Source organism: Gossypium arboreum, chromosome 9, assembly GCF_025698485.1.
Source record: "Gossypium arboreum isolate Shixiya-1 chromosome 9, ASM2569848v2, whole genome shotgun sequence".
Taxonomy (NCBI): domain Eukaryota; kingdom Viridiplantae; phylum Streptophyta; class Magnoliopsida; order Malvales; family Malvaceae; genus Gossypium; species Gossypium arboreum.
The window spans coordinates 10,167,414-10,184,664 of NC_069078.1; the positions used below are offsets into that span (position 1 = coordinate 10,167,414).

Sequence of the window (17,251 nt, forward strand, 5' to 3'; positions counted from 1 at the left end):
GTTAGTGTTATGAACTTTAAAACAGTAAACAAATGGACAGTCATGATATTATTTTATAAAAAATACTGACTAGTTGTATATTTAAAATTCGTTAGAAGCCTTTTTAAAACAAAAAAAAAAAAAACAACCAAAATTTCCTTAGAAATCTCTTGTTTTTCTCTCGATTAATGCATCCAACTTGGCGATTAAGTTGAATTAAGAAATCACATGGTTGGGACGGTGAGTAATTAATGTGGGAAAAGTTCACTTAATAAATCGAATTAAGAAGAACAAGTAATTTGCCTAGACTTGGTTATATCAATTTCATGGCATTACAGAGTTTTCTTCAAGTTTTCTTCTTGGCTCTCATTTCCTTTCTGTTTCTATACCGCTTGATGAGAAATAAAAATGGGTGTCCAAAGAGTTCTCCTGGTATTGTTGAGCTTCTCCTCAACTTTCATCGGTTCCACGACTGGTGTACTGAGACACTAGAAAGCTGCAAGGGCACTTTTGTTTTGGAAGGCCCTTGGTTTGCTAAGATGAACTGGGTGATGACATGACATGTGACCCTGCCAATGCTCGCTACGTTATGAGTTCCAACTTTGACAACTTCCCCAAAGGCCCTGAATTCAAGCAGATGTTGGATGCCTTAGGAGACGGGATTTTGAACTCCGACATGGATTTGTGGAAAAACCAGCGGATAGCAGCTCAAGCATCCATGAGATATCACCTTGTCCACCAATTCTTGTTGAGGACTACCCGAGACAAGGTGGAAATGGGGCTGATGCCCATCATTGACCATGCTGCTAAACATGGCTTCATCATCAACTTAAAAGACATTTTCCAAAGGTTCACGTTTGATTCTGCATGCATATTGGTTACCGGCTATGATCCTAGTTGGCTCTCCCTTGAACTCCCTCAAGTTCTTTTCCCCAAGGCCATGGATGATCTGGAGCAAGCAATATTTTATCGGCATGTTAGACCGCTATGCTTTACTAAGTTGCAGAAGTGGTTGAACATAGGACAAGAAGGGAAATACAAGAAGGCATGGAAAGTTCTTGATGACGTATTAGCTGAATATATATGTCAGAAAAGAAAAGAAGTGAAAAAGCTAAACCAAGAGTTGGTATCAGTAGATGGTGTGGATCTCTTAACATCATACATAACTGAAAAGGAACCAACAGGTTTGAAATGTGATGATAAGTTCTTGAGAAGACCGCTCTGAATATGATATTTGCTGCGATGGCCTTGACGAGCACTGCTCTTACTTGGTTCGCTTGGTTGGTTTCCAAGCATCCAGTAGTGGAAAACAAGATCATAGAACTTGAATCAAAAATACCTACAAGTGAAAGCAAAAGGAGGCGGTTATTCAAATTTCAAAGTCGATGACGTAAAGAATTTGGTTTATCTCCATGGAGCATTGTGTGAGGTATTAAGGTTGTATCCACCAGTCCCTTTCAATCGCAAGGAACCTGTCAAACCAGACATGCTTCCAAGCGGGCATCCAGTTCATCCAAAGGCGAAAATCTTGTTTAGTGTGTATTCAACGGGAAGAATGAAGTCAACCTGGGGAGAAGATTTCTATGAATTCAAGCCTGAGAGATGGATTGATGAGAGAGGAAAGATCAAACATGAGCCATCATACAAGTTCTTATCTTTTGGTGCAGGATCAAGGATATGTTTGGGGAAGGAAACATCATTTAGTCAGATGAAAGCTGTGGCATCTGCTCTAATTTACAATTATCGTATTCATGTGATGGAAAAATCTCCGGTTGTTCCGGCCGTATCGATTATCCTGCACACCGAGAATGAACTGATGACTAGGATCACCAAGCGATGGGAATAAATGTCTGATAGGCTGCTACAAAAGAAGAATGACTAGTGTGATATAATTAAATAAGTTCAATGCCATAGTGTGATATAATTAAATAAGTTCAAAGCGATGGCATTGAATGCATGACCGCTTACTACAAAGTTGAATGTCAAGTGCAATAATTTAAATATTTGTTTAAATTGAAAGTTCCTCCAAATAATTTAAATATGCAAAAAGTTTTTATATTCTTTTAAAATTTAAAAATTAATTCTTATATTTTAGTTATAAGATATTTAGTTCTTGTACTTTTTTATTTAAAAATTTAAAATTTTGATCTCTACGCCTAATTTTACCATTAAAGTTAACGGTGTCAAATGTAAAATAATTTTTAACTCTCAACATTTATAGTTTTTGTTAATTTGATCCTTACCTGTAAAAGTACTTATAAGATTTTAAAATTTTTAAAATTACTTTTTTCTTTGAAATAAGAACATAAAATAAAAATTTTAATTTTTTAAAAATAAAAATTATGAAAAATCTTTAAAAATCAAAAGTAAAAATAAAAATAAAAATAAAATGATTTTAAAAATTTAAGCAAAAATTCCAAAATTTAATGTTATCTAAACTAGAACGAACCAGCCAATCGGAGTGAGAACCAATTGGGGCATCGGTCCAACACGAGTTATAATCGACTGACCAGAGAACTGGTAAAGACTAGTTGAATCGAGATAAAAATCGATTGATCTGATTTTGAACTAGTCTAACCAATTGGTTCTTAGAACAATTGACCTGTCAATTCAAAGCAAATTAATTACTAAAAGAAATGAAGATATTAAAAATATATAAAAATCAGTTCAATTGTTAGTTTAACTAGTTTTTTAGCTCAGTTCAACCAATCTGTACTGTTTGTGAGGTCAACTAATTTTTACCACTTACCTGACTGATACCCTAGCTAGTTCTTGAAACAATTTGGTTTGGTAAAGATAATAATGAATTTAAGATTTTTTTTATATTTTTAAAATCATTTTATTTTTTATTTTTAAATTATAAAGATATTTTTTTCTCATTTTTATCTTTTTTAAAAAATATATTTTTAAAATTTTAATTTTTTCCTTAAATTAAAAAAATATAATTATTTTTAAAAAGATTCTGTACTTTTAAAAGGTATTGACCAAATTGACAAAAAAAATTTAAAATTTGAGGTCTAAAAAAGTTATAAAATTTTAATAACTGGTAGACCCCCACAAATCGATACAAATTGGTTGAACTGGCAATTGAACTGATTTTTATAATTTTTTAAAATGGTGTTATTTTTTATTTTTAATAATTTATTTGCTTCGAATCGGTCAGAGCGATTATTCTAGGAACCAATTAGTCAAACTAGTTCGAAATCTATTTAATTGTTGATTCAACCGATTTTTCAGCTCAATTCAACTAATCCGTACCGATTTGCAGGTCAATTCGTTTTTTATCTCTCACCAGACCAATACCCTAATTGGTTCTCAATCTAACTAGTCGGTCTGGTCCGGTTTAGTCAATATTGAATTTTAAAATTTTTGTTTATTTTTGCAAAATCGTTTTATCTCTCACCAAACCAATACCCATATTGCTCCTTAATCTAACTAGTCGGTCTGGTCCGGTTTAGTCAACATTGAATTTTGAAATTTTTGTTTATTTTTGCAAAATTGCTTTTTTATTTTTAAAATTTTAAAGACTTTTTATTTTTAAATTTTAAAAATTATAAATTTTAATTATATTCTTTTATTTAAAATATATAAAATGTTTTTACTCTTTTATTTTAATTGTTATATACTTTAAAAGGGTAATAACTAAATTAACCAAAAAATTATAATTGTTAAGCACTAAAATTATTATTTTATAAGGTCGAAGGTCAGAACATGTTAATCCTAGCAAACCAAAGGTCACTGTAACACCCCAAACCCGGTTTAGACGTTATGGCCGTATCTGGCAATGTCACACGATAGTGTTTTTGAAACCTCGTTGTTACAATGAAAACATTCCATGTTAATATCTTTAATAAACCTTTGTTAGAACTTAGGAAGTCACTTTTATTCATTTAAAACATTTGTTTTGAAACATCCCTCGTTGCGGAAGCTTTAATAAAACAGTCTAAGTGATCATACGTTTAGAAAATACTTTAACTTTTTAAAAATCGAATTTCCTACAACCAACAGGTATAAATCCATAAAGTAAAATAAATAAATAAAAACCCAAATTTAAAACCAAAGTCCCAGAGGGTCCTTAAATTACAACCCAAATAATCAATAATAATCAAATTATAAATCGTAAATTGAAAATCATGAAGCCCAAAAATTACTGTGGTCACTGTTGAGTTCTCCGTCGCACTGATCCATCTAAGTCTGGGGATTACCTGTGCACATTAAACAAAAGGGGTGAGTTTACGTAAACTCAATGTGTAACCCCACAGAAACAAACAAACAATTAGTATTCACAGTGCACAGTTGAACAGTCTTAGGCCTAAGCCCTTTTCAGTATTAGTGACTGTTTGGGCCTTAGCTCATCTCAGTGCATTGTCAAAAATGCAGTAGGGCCTTAGCCCATCACAGTATCAGTAGCAGTAACAGTTATGCAATAGCAAAATCCTACCCAACCAGCCTCTACACACCATCTCCGTCTAACCCTACACTCCATGTGGGGATATAATCAACCCACCCATCCCTACACTCCAAGTAGTACAAAATGCGACACAAAACAGTAGTTTGCAGCTGAGCTGCCAGTAAATTAGGCTTAAAGCCTTTTAGTACACTTCCTCTGAATAACAACCCCCAACCCAATGCAATGCAACATACAATGGATGATATGCTATTATGCAATTTCAGTACATATATTCAGTTCAGATATTAACATGCTCAGTACAGATATCATTCAGTCAATTTCAAATATTTAGGGGTTTAAGTAGCGTTTACTGACCTTACAGTAGGTTCACAGTCGACTTGGGCGATCCGTGCAACCTTAGAAACATTTCGGTAAAAATGGGCTCACATGCTCATGTGATCTGCTCGTGTGGGCCCACACACCCATGTGGCCCACTCAGTCCAAATTGGCTTTGGCAGTGTGATTCATTTTTAATGTAACCCATGCTAGCTAAATATTCATATATGTTTTCACTATTTACTTATATGTTCATTCAAAGCTATCTACTTGAGTTATTGTCACTAAATTATTTATATCTTGAGCTACAGAATTCCAAATTAAGATCCGCTTGATGTTTTTGAAACTAGACTCAAATATCTTTCTACCATAAAATTTTCAGAATTTATAGTTTAACAAATAAGTACAGTAAAATCTTCAAATTTATCCCTATTCTACAGTTTGACAACTTCAACCTTTCCTTACTAAAAATTATTTATCTCATAGTACGAAATTTGGATGATGTTTCTGTTTGTTTCTCTTGAAAATAGACTCATTATTTGAACATATAAATTTAAGCCCCTAATTATTTTTTTACAATTTTTGATGATTTTCCAAATTCAGAATAGGGGAACCCGAAATCATTCTAACCTTATCTCACAAAATTTATTATATCTCATAATTTACAATTCCATTGCTTACACTGTTTCTTCCATGAAAAACTAGACTCAATAAACTTTAATTTCATATTTTATTCAACCTCTAACTCAGTTTCCACTATTTTTGATGATTTTTCAAAGTTAGACTACTGCTACAGTCCAAAACTATTTTAGTGCAAAATGTTAATTTCCAAGAACGCCTTACATCCCTTACGAACTAGTTTCTCAGCCACCAGTGCAGAGATCACATTAGTCAAATAATTCTGACATTTTTCAATCATGACTACCTCATTATCCTCCTCAGTTCTGAAGACAATCTTCTTAGTCGCACAATTCAGACTGATACGGTGCTTGACCAACCAGTCCGTACCCAGAATCAAGTCGAACTCCCCAAACAGAAGCTCCATTAGATTAGCTAGAAATACCGACCCTTGAACCTCTAGCGAAACATCTCTATACAATTTGCTAACCCAAACCGATTGCCTCAGTGGACTCAGTACAGTCACCTCACTAGAAGTACTCTCAACCGAAATCCCCACATTTCCAAACACAATGCTAGCTACATAGGAATGTGTGGAACCTATGTCTATCAAAGCAAAATATGGTACATCATAAATTAAGAACGTACCGATAATGACATCTGAAGCATCTATGTATTCTCGGCGACGAGCAGTATAAACAAGAGAAGGCTGCCTAGCCTCAGTCTGTCCAACACCTCTGCCTGGTGCTCTCTATTCGTGGCCCATACTGTTACCACCCCTTGCCTAACCACAGCCTTTCGGTGGCTACTGAAGTACCCTCTGTGGCTGCGAAGTACCAGAACCTAGAGCTTGCATCTGATTGGCCCTCAGCGAACACTCCAAAATGTAGTGCTCTAATGACCCACACCTCAAACATGCCCCAGTCTTCCTTCAACACTCACCCTAATAGTGTCTACCATAATCTCCACACAACTACAATCCAGTGGGAGTAACTGGGGGCCCAACTCTAACTGGCCCATCAGTTCTGGCCTTTTTCTTAGGCCTCTGTAACGAACTTGAGGGCTCCGAATCCCTCTTGTTTTTACCTCTCTCACGCTCCCTATTTTGGCGCTCAACGTGCTTAATCTCTTCAGTGATCTTCACCTTCTCTACCAGAATGGAGAACTCTCACTCCCTCTAAGGAGTTATCAACACATTTAGACTATCCCTTAGGCCATCCTCAAAACGAACACATCTCTCATACTCATCCGCCACCATACCTTGAGCATAGTGACTCAGCCTCAGGAATTCGGCCTCATACTCGGCCACAGATCGGTCACCTTACGAGAGGTTTAAGAACTCACGTCTCCTAGCGTCAACATAGTTGGCTCCCACATATTTACTGTGAACCGTAGTCTTAAAGAACTCCCAAGTCAGACAGTCAGACTGAGTGCCCTCCTTAACAGTCAACTACTACTGGTAAGCCTCATTGTGAAGCAATGAGACTGCACCCTTCAATTTCTGCTCAGGGGTACAGTCCAGATCGTCCATAATCCTCTCAGTAACCTCTATCCAATACTCAGCCACATTAGGGGCGACTCCTATGACACCCTTAAAAAGTTTAGCTCCATTAGACCGGAATTGTTAGGCCCTCGGCCCTCAGATCTAGTGTTAGGCCTAGCGAACCTCTCCAGTATCCTCAGTATAGTTTAAGATAATGCGTCATCCCCAGTCGAACGACTCTGAGACCTAGTCTCAGTGGCAAGCAAAATCAGTGTCTCACTCGTATCTAGATTTGGCATGCTATTCAAAGAGGAGAACTCAGCTCGAACCCCTCTGCGGCCTCTACCTCGGCCTCTAGTATCCCGTCCACGGATACCTCATGCACTCATGTCTATTCAAATTTATCTATATTATGAATTCTATGAATTAGTTACAGTTCCAGTATTTATTAACAGATGTTTTATGTAGAGCAGTATCATAAATTCAGAGTTTTTTTTTTCAAGTATAGTTTTTTTTTATCAAGTATAGTCTCTATCAGTTAGAGTATACACTAACTAGAATGTTTTCAGAACAGACTATCTATAATATCATAACAGCTTATCAGAATACTTACAGTATCAGCGCTGAAGACTCGGTGTTCCACCTTTTCAGTCTAATCATTTCAAATCATTTGAAAATTAATTTTTAAAAACCAAGTTTTAAAAACCTAAAATCCACAGATGAGTTTTACAACCTGGCTCTGATACTACTAAATGTAACACCTCAAACCCGGACTAGACGTTATGGCCAAATCTGGCGATGTCACATGGAATGGGAATTGAAATTAAAGTTATCAAGTTAAAACCGTCTCCATTTATTATCTTCGATTTATCTCTCATAAATTTCAAAATCATTTCCTTGTTAATTTTATTCATTTAAAACCATATTTTATAGCAGAAGCTTTTAAAATCGTGATATTTAAAGAAAATCGTTCCCATTTAGGAAAACATCGTTTTGAATTAAATCGAGCCTTTATTGAGTTTGCAGTTTAAAAATCCATGGAACAGTGAAAATTCAAAGTAAAAGAAATAGTGCAAAAGTCCAATTTACATAAAAAAATAACCTAGAAAATAAATTGGAAATAAATACCATAACTGAAATTTGAATAGTTCAATAATCATGTGGTCACTGTCAAGTCCACCACCATACCGATCCGTCTAAATTTGGGGATTACCTGGACAGATAAAATAGAAAGAGGTGAGTTTACGTAAACTCAATGTATAATCCCCACAGAAGACATGCATACATTCAAACACAACAAACAGTCAAAATGCAGTCTAAGCCTAAGCCCATTTCAGTTTCAGTATCAGATATGTGTTAGGGCTTAAGCCCATCACAGTAATAGTACCAGATATATATTAATCAATAACAGAGTCCTACCCAACCAGCCTCTACGCACCATCTTCATCCATCCCTATAGTCCATATGGGGTTTAAAATACCCACTCATCCTTACACTCCAAGTAGTACCGAATGCGGCACATAATCAGTAAATTGCAGCTGAGCTGCCAGATAATAAGCTTAAGAGCCTTTCAGTACACTTCCTCCAAATATCAACATCCCAACCCAATGCAATGCAACATACAGCATATGACATGCTAATACATGAATATCAGTTATACAGTTCAGTATTCATTCATATAATCACCATGCTCAATATATACATCGTACATACAGTTCACGCATTTAAGGGTCTAAGTAGTGCTTACCAACCCCACAGTAGGTTCACAGCCGACTTGGGCGACTCGTGCGACTCGTGCAACCTTAGAACACATTTCAGTTAAATGGGTTCACACGCCCATGTGGCCTATCGTTGTGGGCTCACATACTCGTGTGGCCCATATGGCCCAATTTGGCCTTGGCCGTGTGGATCACACGACCTGGCCAGGATCCCACACGCCTGTGTGGCTCACACGGCCCAAATCAGTCCAGCCCGTATGTCGCAAGCTATGACTTTGCCTTCTTGTATCAAAACACAACCCAGACCGTTCAAAGATGTATCACTAAAAATGATAAATTATTTATCTGACTTTGGCTAAACTAGCACCGGAGCTTCGGTCAACAAAGCTTTCAACTGATCAAAACTTTTCTAGCACTTTTCTGTCTAATTGAACTTAACATCTTTCTAAAGTAGCCTCATTATCGGGGTTGCAATCATAGAAAAACCTTTTACAAATCGTCTATAATAACCAGCAAGTGCCAAAAAACTGCAAACTTCAGATACATTTCTTGGAGGCTTCCAATCCATAATTGTAGAAATCTTGCTTGGATCGACTCGGATACCTGATGCTGAAATAATATGTCCCAGAAAACTAACTTCAGGCAACCAAAATTCACATTTATTGAACTTCGCATACAATTGTTTATCACGCGAAGTATGTAATTCTACTCTCAAATGTTTAGTATGCATGGGAATAGATCAAAATGTCATCTATAAACATAACTACAAATCAATCCAAATATGGTCTGAAGATCCTATTCATTAGGTCCATAAAAGTAGCAGGTGCATTTTTTAGTCCGAAAGGCATAACCAAAAACTTATAATGTCTGTACCTCGTTCGGAAAGCAGTTTTTGGCACATCGGAGTCTTTCACTCGCAGCTGATAATAACCCGATCCCAAATCAATTTTTGAAAACACTGTAGCCCCTTTCAACTGATCGAACAAATTATTTATACGTGGCAAAGAATATTTATTCTTTATGGTCACTTTATTGAGTTGTCGATAGTCGATGCACATTCTCATAGTTCTGTCTTCCTTTTTCACAAACAAAATTGGTGTACCCCTAGAAGAATAACTTAGTCTTGCAAAACCTCTATCTGTTAACTCTTGCAACTAAGCTTTCAATTCTCTTACTTAAGTCGGTGCCATCCTATACGAAGATATCGGTATCGTAGTTGTTCTAGGTACTAACTCAATACCAAATTCAACCTCTCGAATCGGTAGTAAACCCGGTAACTCTTCAGGAAACACATCTGGATACTCACATACAACTGATACTGATTTAATCTTCTTTTCAGTCACTTTCATATCAAGCACATAAGCTAAGTAAGCTTCACAGCCCTTTCTCACATGTTTCAGAGTTAAAATTGAAGAAATCACTGTCGGTAAACCATTCAGATCATTAGACTCGATCTGAATTATCTCATCATTCTGACATCTTAGATCAATTATCTTTCGTTTGCAGTTCACTATCGCATCATGCAATGTTAACCAATCCATACCCATAATAATATCAAATTCGTTGAATGGCAACAACATCAAATTAGCCAGAAAACATAAATCTTGAATCATCAACAGACAGTTCTTGCATACTCTATCAACTAAGACACATCTGCTTAAGGGGTTCGATACTCTAATTACAAATTCAGTAGACTCTACAGGAAAAGTCTTACTAGATACTAAATTCATACATATGTACGAATAAGTTGATCCTAGATCTATCAATGCAATAACTTTAATATCATAGAGAGTAAAAGTACCAGTTATAACATCTAGCGATGAAGCTTCTTTGCGAGTGTGAATAGCTTAGGCTCGTGCAGGTGCTCTAGCATCAGATCCCGTAGTAGTATCTTGTGTTACACCTCTACCACCACTCACATTTCTCGTGTTTCTAGGTGGTCTACCTCTATTTGCAGTGTTACTCGGCCTCGTGTTCTGAACATCCTCTTTTTCCATCAACACAGTCTTGCATAAAATGATCCAACGATCCATATTTGTAACAAGCTTTATTTCTTTTGTTCCAGCATTCTCCAAAATGTCGTCATTCACAGTGCTGACATTTAGGTTTATTGTCTCTCACACTGCTAACACTGGCTACTGGTGTAACTTGAATTTTAGAACCAAAGTGTTGTTTAGTACGATCCTTATTCGAATATCTCATTGAAGCATTCGGACGATTATACAAATCTTTGGATTTCTTCGATGAAGACTGGTATAGCTTATTCATCAATCTTTTTCTAGTGTCTCTAGCTTCTGAATCTGCTTTCCTCTTTTCTTTGCTGAGATCTTTTCTTTCTTGTGCGTTGACCATTCCTCTCATTCTTGGATTTGTTTTCACTGAAGCTCGATGAACTGGCCGTATATGGTATCCCTGATCTCGCTCCTCGTTGGATGTGTAAATAGCTCAATCGAAGATATGGGCACGTCTACGTACTTACACAAGGCTGTAATCACTTAATTTTTGATGTCGTATGCACTTCAACATTTCTTCATATATCTAGTGGCCGACACAGATTTCTTTTTTTTTCAAAATAAAGTAAAGCATAACTGCTCAAAATGCAGTGAAGTCAGAAGCATTTTGTTTGGTAAATAAGAGGGTGTAGATAAATTGCATCCACATCTTCGCTATTAGAAACATTATAACCTGATTAAAGTTAAGCAACACATCATTATTAGCCTGGCGAGTCCACTCACTACGGCCCTATGTCAAGAAATTAATTATCCCATCCATGTCAATGTATTTAAATGTTAACAAATCTTAGCCCTCGGGATAACCATGCGTATAGATTGGGGTGTCGTATAGTCGACATATTTATCGAGGCATTACCAACACTTCTTTGCCTCTTACAATAACATGGGTTAGAATTTCACCCATTCGCCTACGGTTCTCCCTATCTTCCAAGGAGGCGTAAAATTCATAAGCGATTATGTCGACCACCAGTTCAATTAGATTGCGCTTAAATTATTCTGATGGTGGTAATCTACCAACTCTAAGATTTCACCATAGGCAGATATTATGGGGTCGAATCCACATTCTTGAATGAAAGAATGCCTACTTATTTAGAGGTAGAACTTCTCGACTTTACAGTTCTGAAAGCGATAGGTTTCAAAGTTAATCAGTGCTTTAATGGTTGCATCTTTGCTTTCTAGGTTCCATTCTCAAAATCTAACACTAAAAATCAACAACCTAATGTTTAAAAATGCAAAGAACAAAGTTAGAATGTTAAACCTATCTAAATATTAAAATTTCCGGACCAAACTTCAATACACCTATATAACCACTCTGTAAATATTTAATAAAAATATTTATGGGCTCGATTTATAGAAATGAGGTTTCAATACCTCATTTTTCAAAATCAATTGACTTTAGGCACAAACCACTTAAACTTAACTATTCATTCAAATAACAAAAATTGCCAAATTAAAATTTAATATAATACTATATTTGACTCATAAATATTAAATAATAATATCTACAGACTCATTTGTCGGATTTGTGGCCACAAAACCTATAACACCCCATCCCGTAACCATCACCGGAATAGGTAAAGGGCATTACCAGACAGACAGAACATTTCAGAATCACATTTATCATAAAACATCATTGCGTAAGCAATCATCTTTTAAGATGGTCTACGAGACCTAAAACATACTTTTAAGAATAGTCAGAACTAAACCAAACACATACAAAAATTTTTAGAATCTAGAGAAAATTTCACTTCTGATTAGGTCACAAGCCCATGTGACCAAGCCGTGTGCCTCACACGAGAATCAGACATACCCATGTGAACCAGTCATGCCAAAATAATGCACCCATACTGACTTTCACCCACGGCCATTAAGCACGCCTGTGTGCTACAGCCGTGTGATACTTAGTTAGCTACTGACTTTCTTACACGGCCACAAGGCACGCCCGTGTCCCCTGACCGTGTGGCACAATGCAGGCTTGGTTTAAGCCAACTTGCCACTCTTTCCTACTAGCAATGTTAAAAAACATTCATACAACAATTTTTAGCCAATTCCATGCTCAGAACATGCTTTATTACAACTAAATCATCATCATTCAATAACCCATTCAAAACCATATCAAAACTTAACATTCATACCATTTGCTAGCCAACTCTCATGGCATAACATATATTTACAAATCAAAACTTAATACATAGACCTTCTAGCCTATACATGCCATACTTTAAAATATTTACACTTTCAAAAGTACCAAAATGAGTTCGATAGTGTGGTGATGATCCTCAACTATCCCCGAGCCTTCAGTAGCTACAATAACTGTAAAACAGGCAGAAATCATACAGAGTAAGCTACAAAAAGCTTAGTAATCCAAATACAATTGGTCTAACTACTAAAGCATATAAGTACAATTCAACCTAAAAGATTCATATCCATTTCATAGAATAATTCATAAACTTAATCGTGCTCCTTTGTTTGCATTTATGTCATGCTTCATTTCCAAATCCCATACATATTTCACAGAGATAGAGTCTTTCATATTCAGAATTTTAGTAAGATTCATACGTACCTGTATAGGTTATACATTTCATATACTCATTCTCATATTTTGAACTCTATCATCAGACGGTTCAGAAACGATATAGATACTCGTAAACAAATACAATGCTGACATCCCAGACGTGGTCTTACATGTAATTCAATATTGATACCCCTGTCCCAAACAGGGTCTTACACGAAATCAGATACGATGCCGATGTCCCAAACATGGTCTTATTCGTAAATTTCAATCGAGGCCTGTACCCCAGACAAGGTCTTACACGATATCTTAAATAGATGTCAATGTTCCTTTAGAAGTATACAGAGCTTTTCGGATACTAACATATTATCAGACTTTACTCGAAAGATATTCATCAGGCTCTCAAGGCCATCCAATACAGATTACAATTTATATATGTGGAAATTAGTAAATTTAACACATAATTGTAATTTGACTTACCTTGGACAGATTTCGGATGAAACGAGTCGACTATTTAACTATTTTAGGACTCCCCTTGATCTAAGTCCGATTTTCTTTGTTCTTGATCTAATACAATTCAAATTCAACCATTCAATCATTCATTTCATTCAAAAATAATCCATGAACACATATTTAGGGCACTTTGCATTTTAGCCCTTACATTTTCACACTTTGACAATTTAGTCCATTTTTCACAAAATCACAAATATGTAAAATTCACCAAGACTATAGCTTGGCCAAATAGATATGGCTTCCATACCAGCACAAATAACATATTTAATTCACAATTTAATCCTTCAAAACCTCATTTTCACAAATTAGCCCAAATAGTTCTATTTCATCAAAATTCAAAGACAAAATTTATAAATCATCTACCAAGCCTTTATAATTCATCCAAAAACATTACAAAACTCATGATATCAACAATGGCATTTCATGAAATCTTTAGCAGAAATAGGAATTTAGACATGGGTTTTGAAGAACACGAAGCAACGATCACCGAAACGTAGAAATTATAAAAAACTGAACAAATTTCATACCTCAATTTAGCTACCAAAGTGCCGAATGTACACAAGCTTCAAACACTTCTTTATTTTTTTGATTTTCAACTAACATGCATGATAATATGGCTACCTTTTGTTTTGTTTTTATTTTAATTAACATTATTTCACCTTTTACCAATTTGCCCATGGCATATACCATTAAATTTCTACCAACTAATGTCCATCATTGTCTACCATTAATATAAATGGTAAATTTGACATGCAAGGACCTTTATTTTAAAAGCCAAGCCAATTAGGTGTTTTAACATTTAGCACTCAACTTTTACACTTTACGCGATTTAATCCTTTTTCAAAATTAAGCACAGAAACTGACAAATTAAATCACAGAAATTTCACAGACATAAATTCACATATCACAGACACAGAAAATAATATTAAAATATTTTTTAGACTCAGATTTGTGGTCTCGAAACCACTATTCTGGCTAGGGTCGAAACCAGACTGTTACAAAACCAGTGTTTTCGACACCACTGAAAAACGGGTTGTTACAATAATAGTTTGTACATCTATCTTCATGAGTCTAATTACAATTTGAACTAGATTTGAAGAGTTATTGTACAAGTACAAAATAGAAATTTAAACTACAAATTGCCCTGATATCTATACATGTTACAAAACTAGGGGTGATATGCTCACCCAAAACTTTGAAGATTCTGGCTTAGTTCCCTATTTCCCACGAACAACAGTTTGGAAATACTTTAAACAAGGAATATAAACATGGTAAGTTCATGAGGAACATAGTCAGTTCTAAAAAAATAAGTTATTTCAATTAAGAGTTCGACGCAGATCTCATTTAGACAAACTTGTGCATTCATATTCCACGACTTATGTTTGGGCTTCAACATCATTGAGGCACAATACATAATACATGAGAATTTCTCTTGTGAAAGATCATGTAGCATTAGTCTCTTCGTACAAATTGTTGCATATAACCTTGGTATAAAACCCACTAAATGGAGAGAGAGCCATTTCTGATTAATTTGGCTAACAATCCTATGGACTCTTTAATGAGGATTGTTAAATGCGGGCTCTTATATGTGGATTCATACATGTGAAATCGTAGAAGATTCATGGATATGACAGACTCATACACACGGATTCATAGAAGATGGTTCATAGATATGACAGACTTATCCATGCGAATTCATAGAAGAAACTTCATGGATAAAGCAAATTCAAACATGCGAATTCATAGAAGAAACTTTATGATCATAGCAAATTCATTCATACAGATTCATAAAAGAACTTCATGATCATAGTAGATTCATACATACAGACTTTTGCGTAGACTTTGTATGGCAAAATCTCACATATAACTTTGATGAAAAACTTAAAGAATAAGTCCAGCAGAATTTTATAGCTTACATATGTATGACTATGGACTTACTTATGCACATAAGGCTTAAAGGCTTAGACTCTGCAAAGTCTTTTACTTACATAGAACTTTTTAAGGGTTCTCATTTACTTGTGCGCATATATCTACGTACAGTCCAACTGAACCTCCACAAAGTCAAATACCATGCATATACATTCTTAGTACAATTCAGTCAAACCTCTGCAAAGCTAGATAACACGTGGCACAAAGTGCACAACGTGACATTTCTTCATCTTATATCCGCCAAAACATCCATCCATACTTCACATATCATTCATATTTATGACAGACATATAACAAACATTCAACTGATCATTCTATTAATAACACAACATGAATCATTTCAATGATAACTTCTTCAACAATTATTTTACCAGTGAAACTTTAACAAAACAATGAATTGAAACATACAATCAAACATGCATCTGTAAATCATCACTTTGCTTACTTCAACTATACAACAAACAACCCACAATAATTCAACTTATCATCAGCAAAACATGAAGTCAAACACAACACAGTAATACAATATTGATATATATATATATATATATATATATATATCAAGAACAAAAAGTTTGAGCTTAGAAACTCACCAGCTAAATATCTGGTGTTGACACAGCTTACACTTGCTTAGTCTTCCCTTTATCACTTGGGCTTCCTCTTTCTTGGTTAGCTAAGCATAAAAATCATATAAAGATCAAAATGAAGGCATTACATAGATAAGAAAACCTTAATTCATATGCATGCAAAAGAGTTATAAATGTTAACTATGACTTAAATAATCACAGTTCAAAATGAATTATGCTGAAATCCTCAGGCTTTCCTTCTTCTCTTTTCTTTTATTTTTTTTAAATTGAAAGGTCTGTAAGAGTTAGAAAGATTGCCATAGTGCTAAGTTCTCAAATATTTATACTAACACCTTAGATTCTTCCTTTCATGCAGACTGCTTTTTAATTTCTTTTTTTACAGAATGATCTAGAAGAGAAGATGGAATAAAGAAAATGAATATCAAAATGAAAGAATCCTCCCCGTTATATAATCTTTCCACTATCGTTTCCCTTAATCCCAAGTCGGCCAGTATTACTAATATCCTTAATCATAATGTTTTCTAGTAAAAGAAAACTCCTAGTTCTAATGTAAGGAGACTAAACTTAGTTTATAACTATTTACCATTCAATATGTAAGATTCTAATATTCACGCTAGAACTCACTTAAACAAAAAAAAACATTCTAACTAAGTACTAAAAATTTCTGTTAAGTCAAACCTTTAACATTTCCGTGTGACATTTATATTATTATAGAAAATATCATTTCAAATAAATGTTGTTATTAATTAAATTAATTAATAATCAAACTTTGTCTCTAGATCAATCATGAAAAAAATTATTGTTAATATTTTATTTGTTTTATTGAAAACAACTTTTATAAAATAATTTCAGAAAAATTTACCAAATAATAAGAAGTATTTCAGATGATTCATACAAATATTAGAAAATATCAATTTTTTCAAAAATTAATATATTTTTCCTAAATATTTTACACCAAACAAATAGACAATTAGCTATTAACTTATCTCACTTTATTTCAAAAAGTCTATATTGACTAATAAGAACATAACAAGTAGGATGTTGGACCATACCCTTAAGAAGTAAAATGAGACAAATTTTTAATTTTTAATAGAAAGCTTAGATACCAAAATGAAAATAAAGGTATAATTTAAGGACTGATTTGCTTATTAAGCCTTTATAAAACTAAGGAGGA

The 17,251-nt window shown here is 34.6% G+C and overlaps 1 protein-coding gene and 1 pseudogene across 1 annotated transcript; one reads left to right on the forward strand and one right to left on the reverse strand.

The window, feature by feature from the left end:
* Positions 1–286: 286 nt before the first annotated feature.
* On the forward strand, positions 287–2,056 carry LOC108452485 (alkane hydroxylase MAH1-like; annotated as a pseudogene).
* A 3,457-nt stretch (positions 2,057–5,513) lies between these two features.
* Positions 5,514–6,179, reverse strand: LOC108451364 (uncharacterized). Its single transcript, XM_017749059.1, has 2 exons — positions 6,141–6,179; positions 5,514–6,074 (listed from the first exon to the last, which is right to left on the reverse strand). The coding sequence occupies exons 1-2, from the start codon at positions 6,177–6,179 to the stop codon at positions 5,514–5,516; spliced, it is 600 nt and encodes a 199-aa protein (XP_017604548.1).
* Between the last annotated feature and the right edge of the window lie 11,072 nt (positions 6,180–17,251).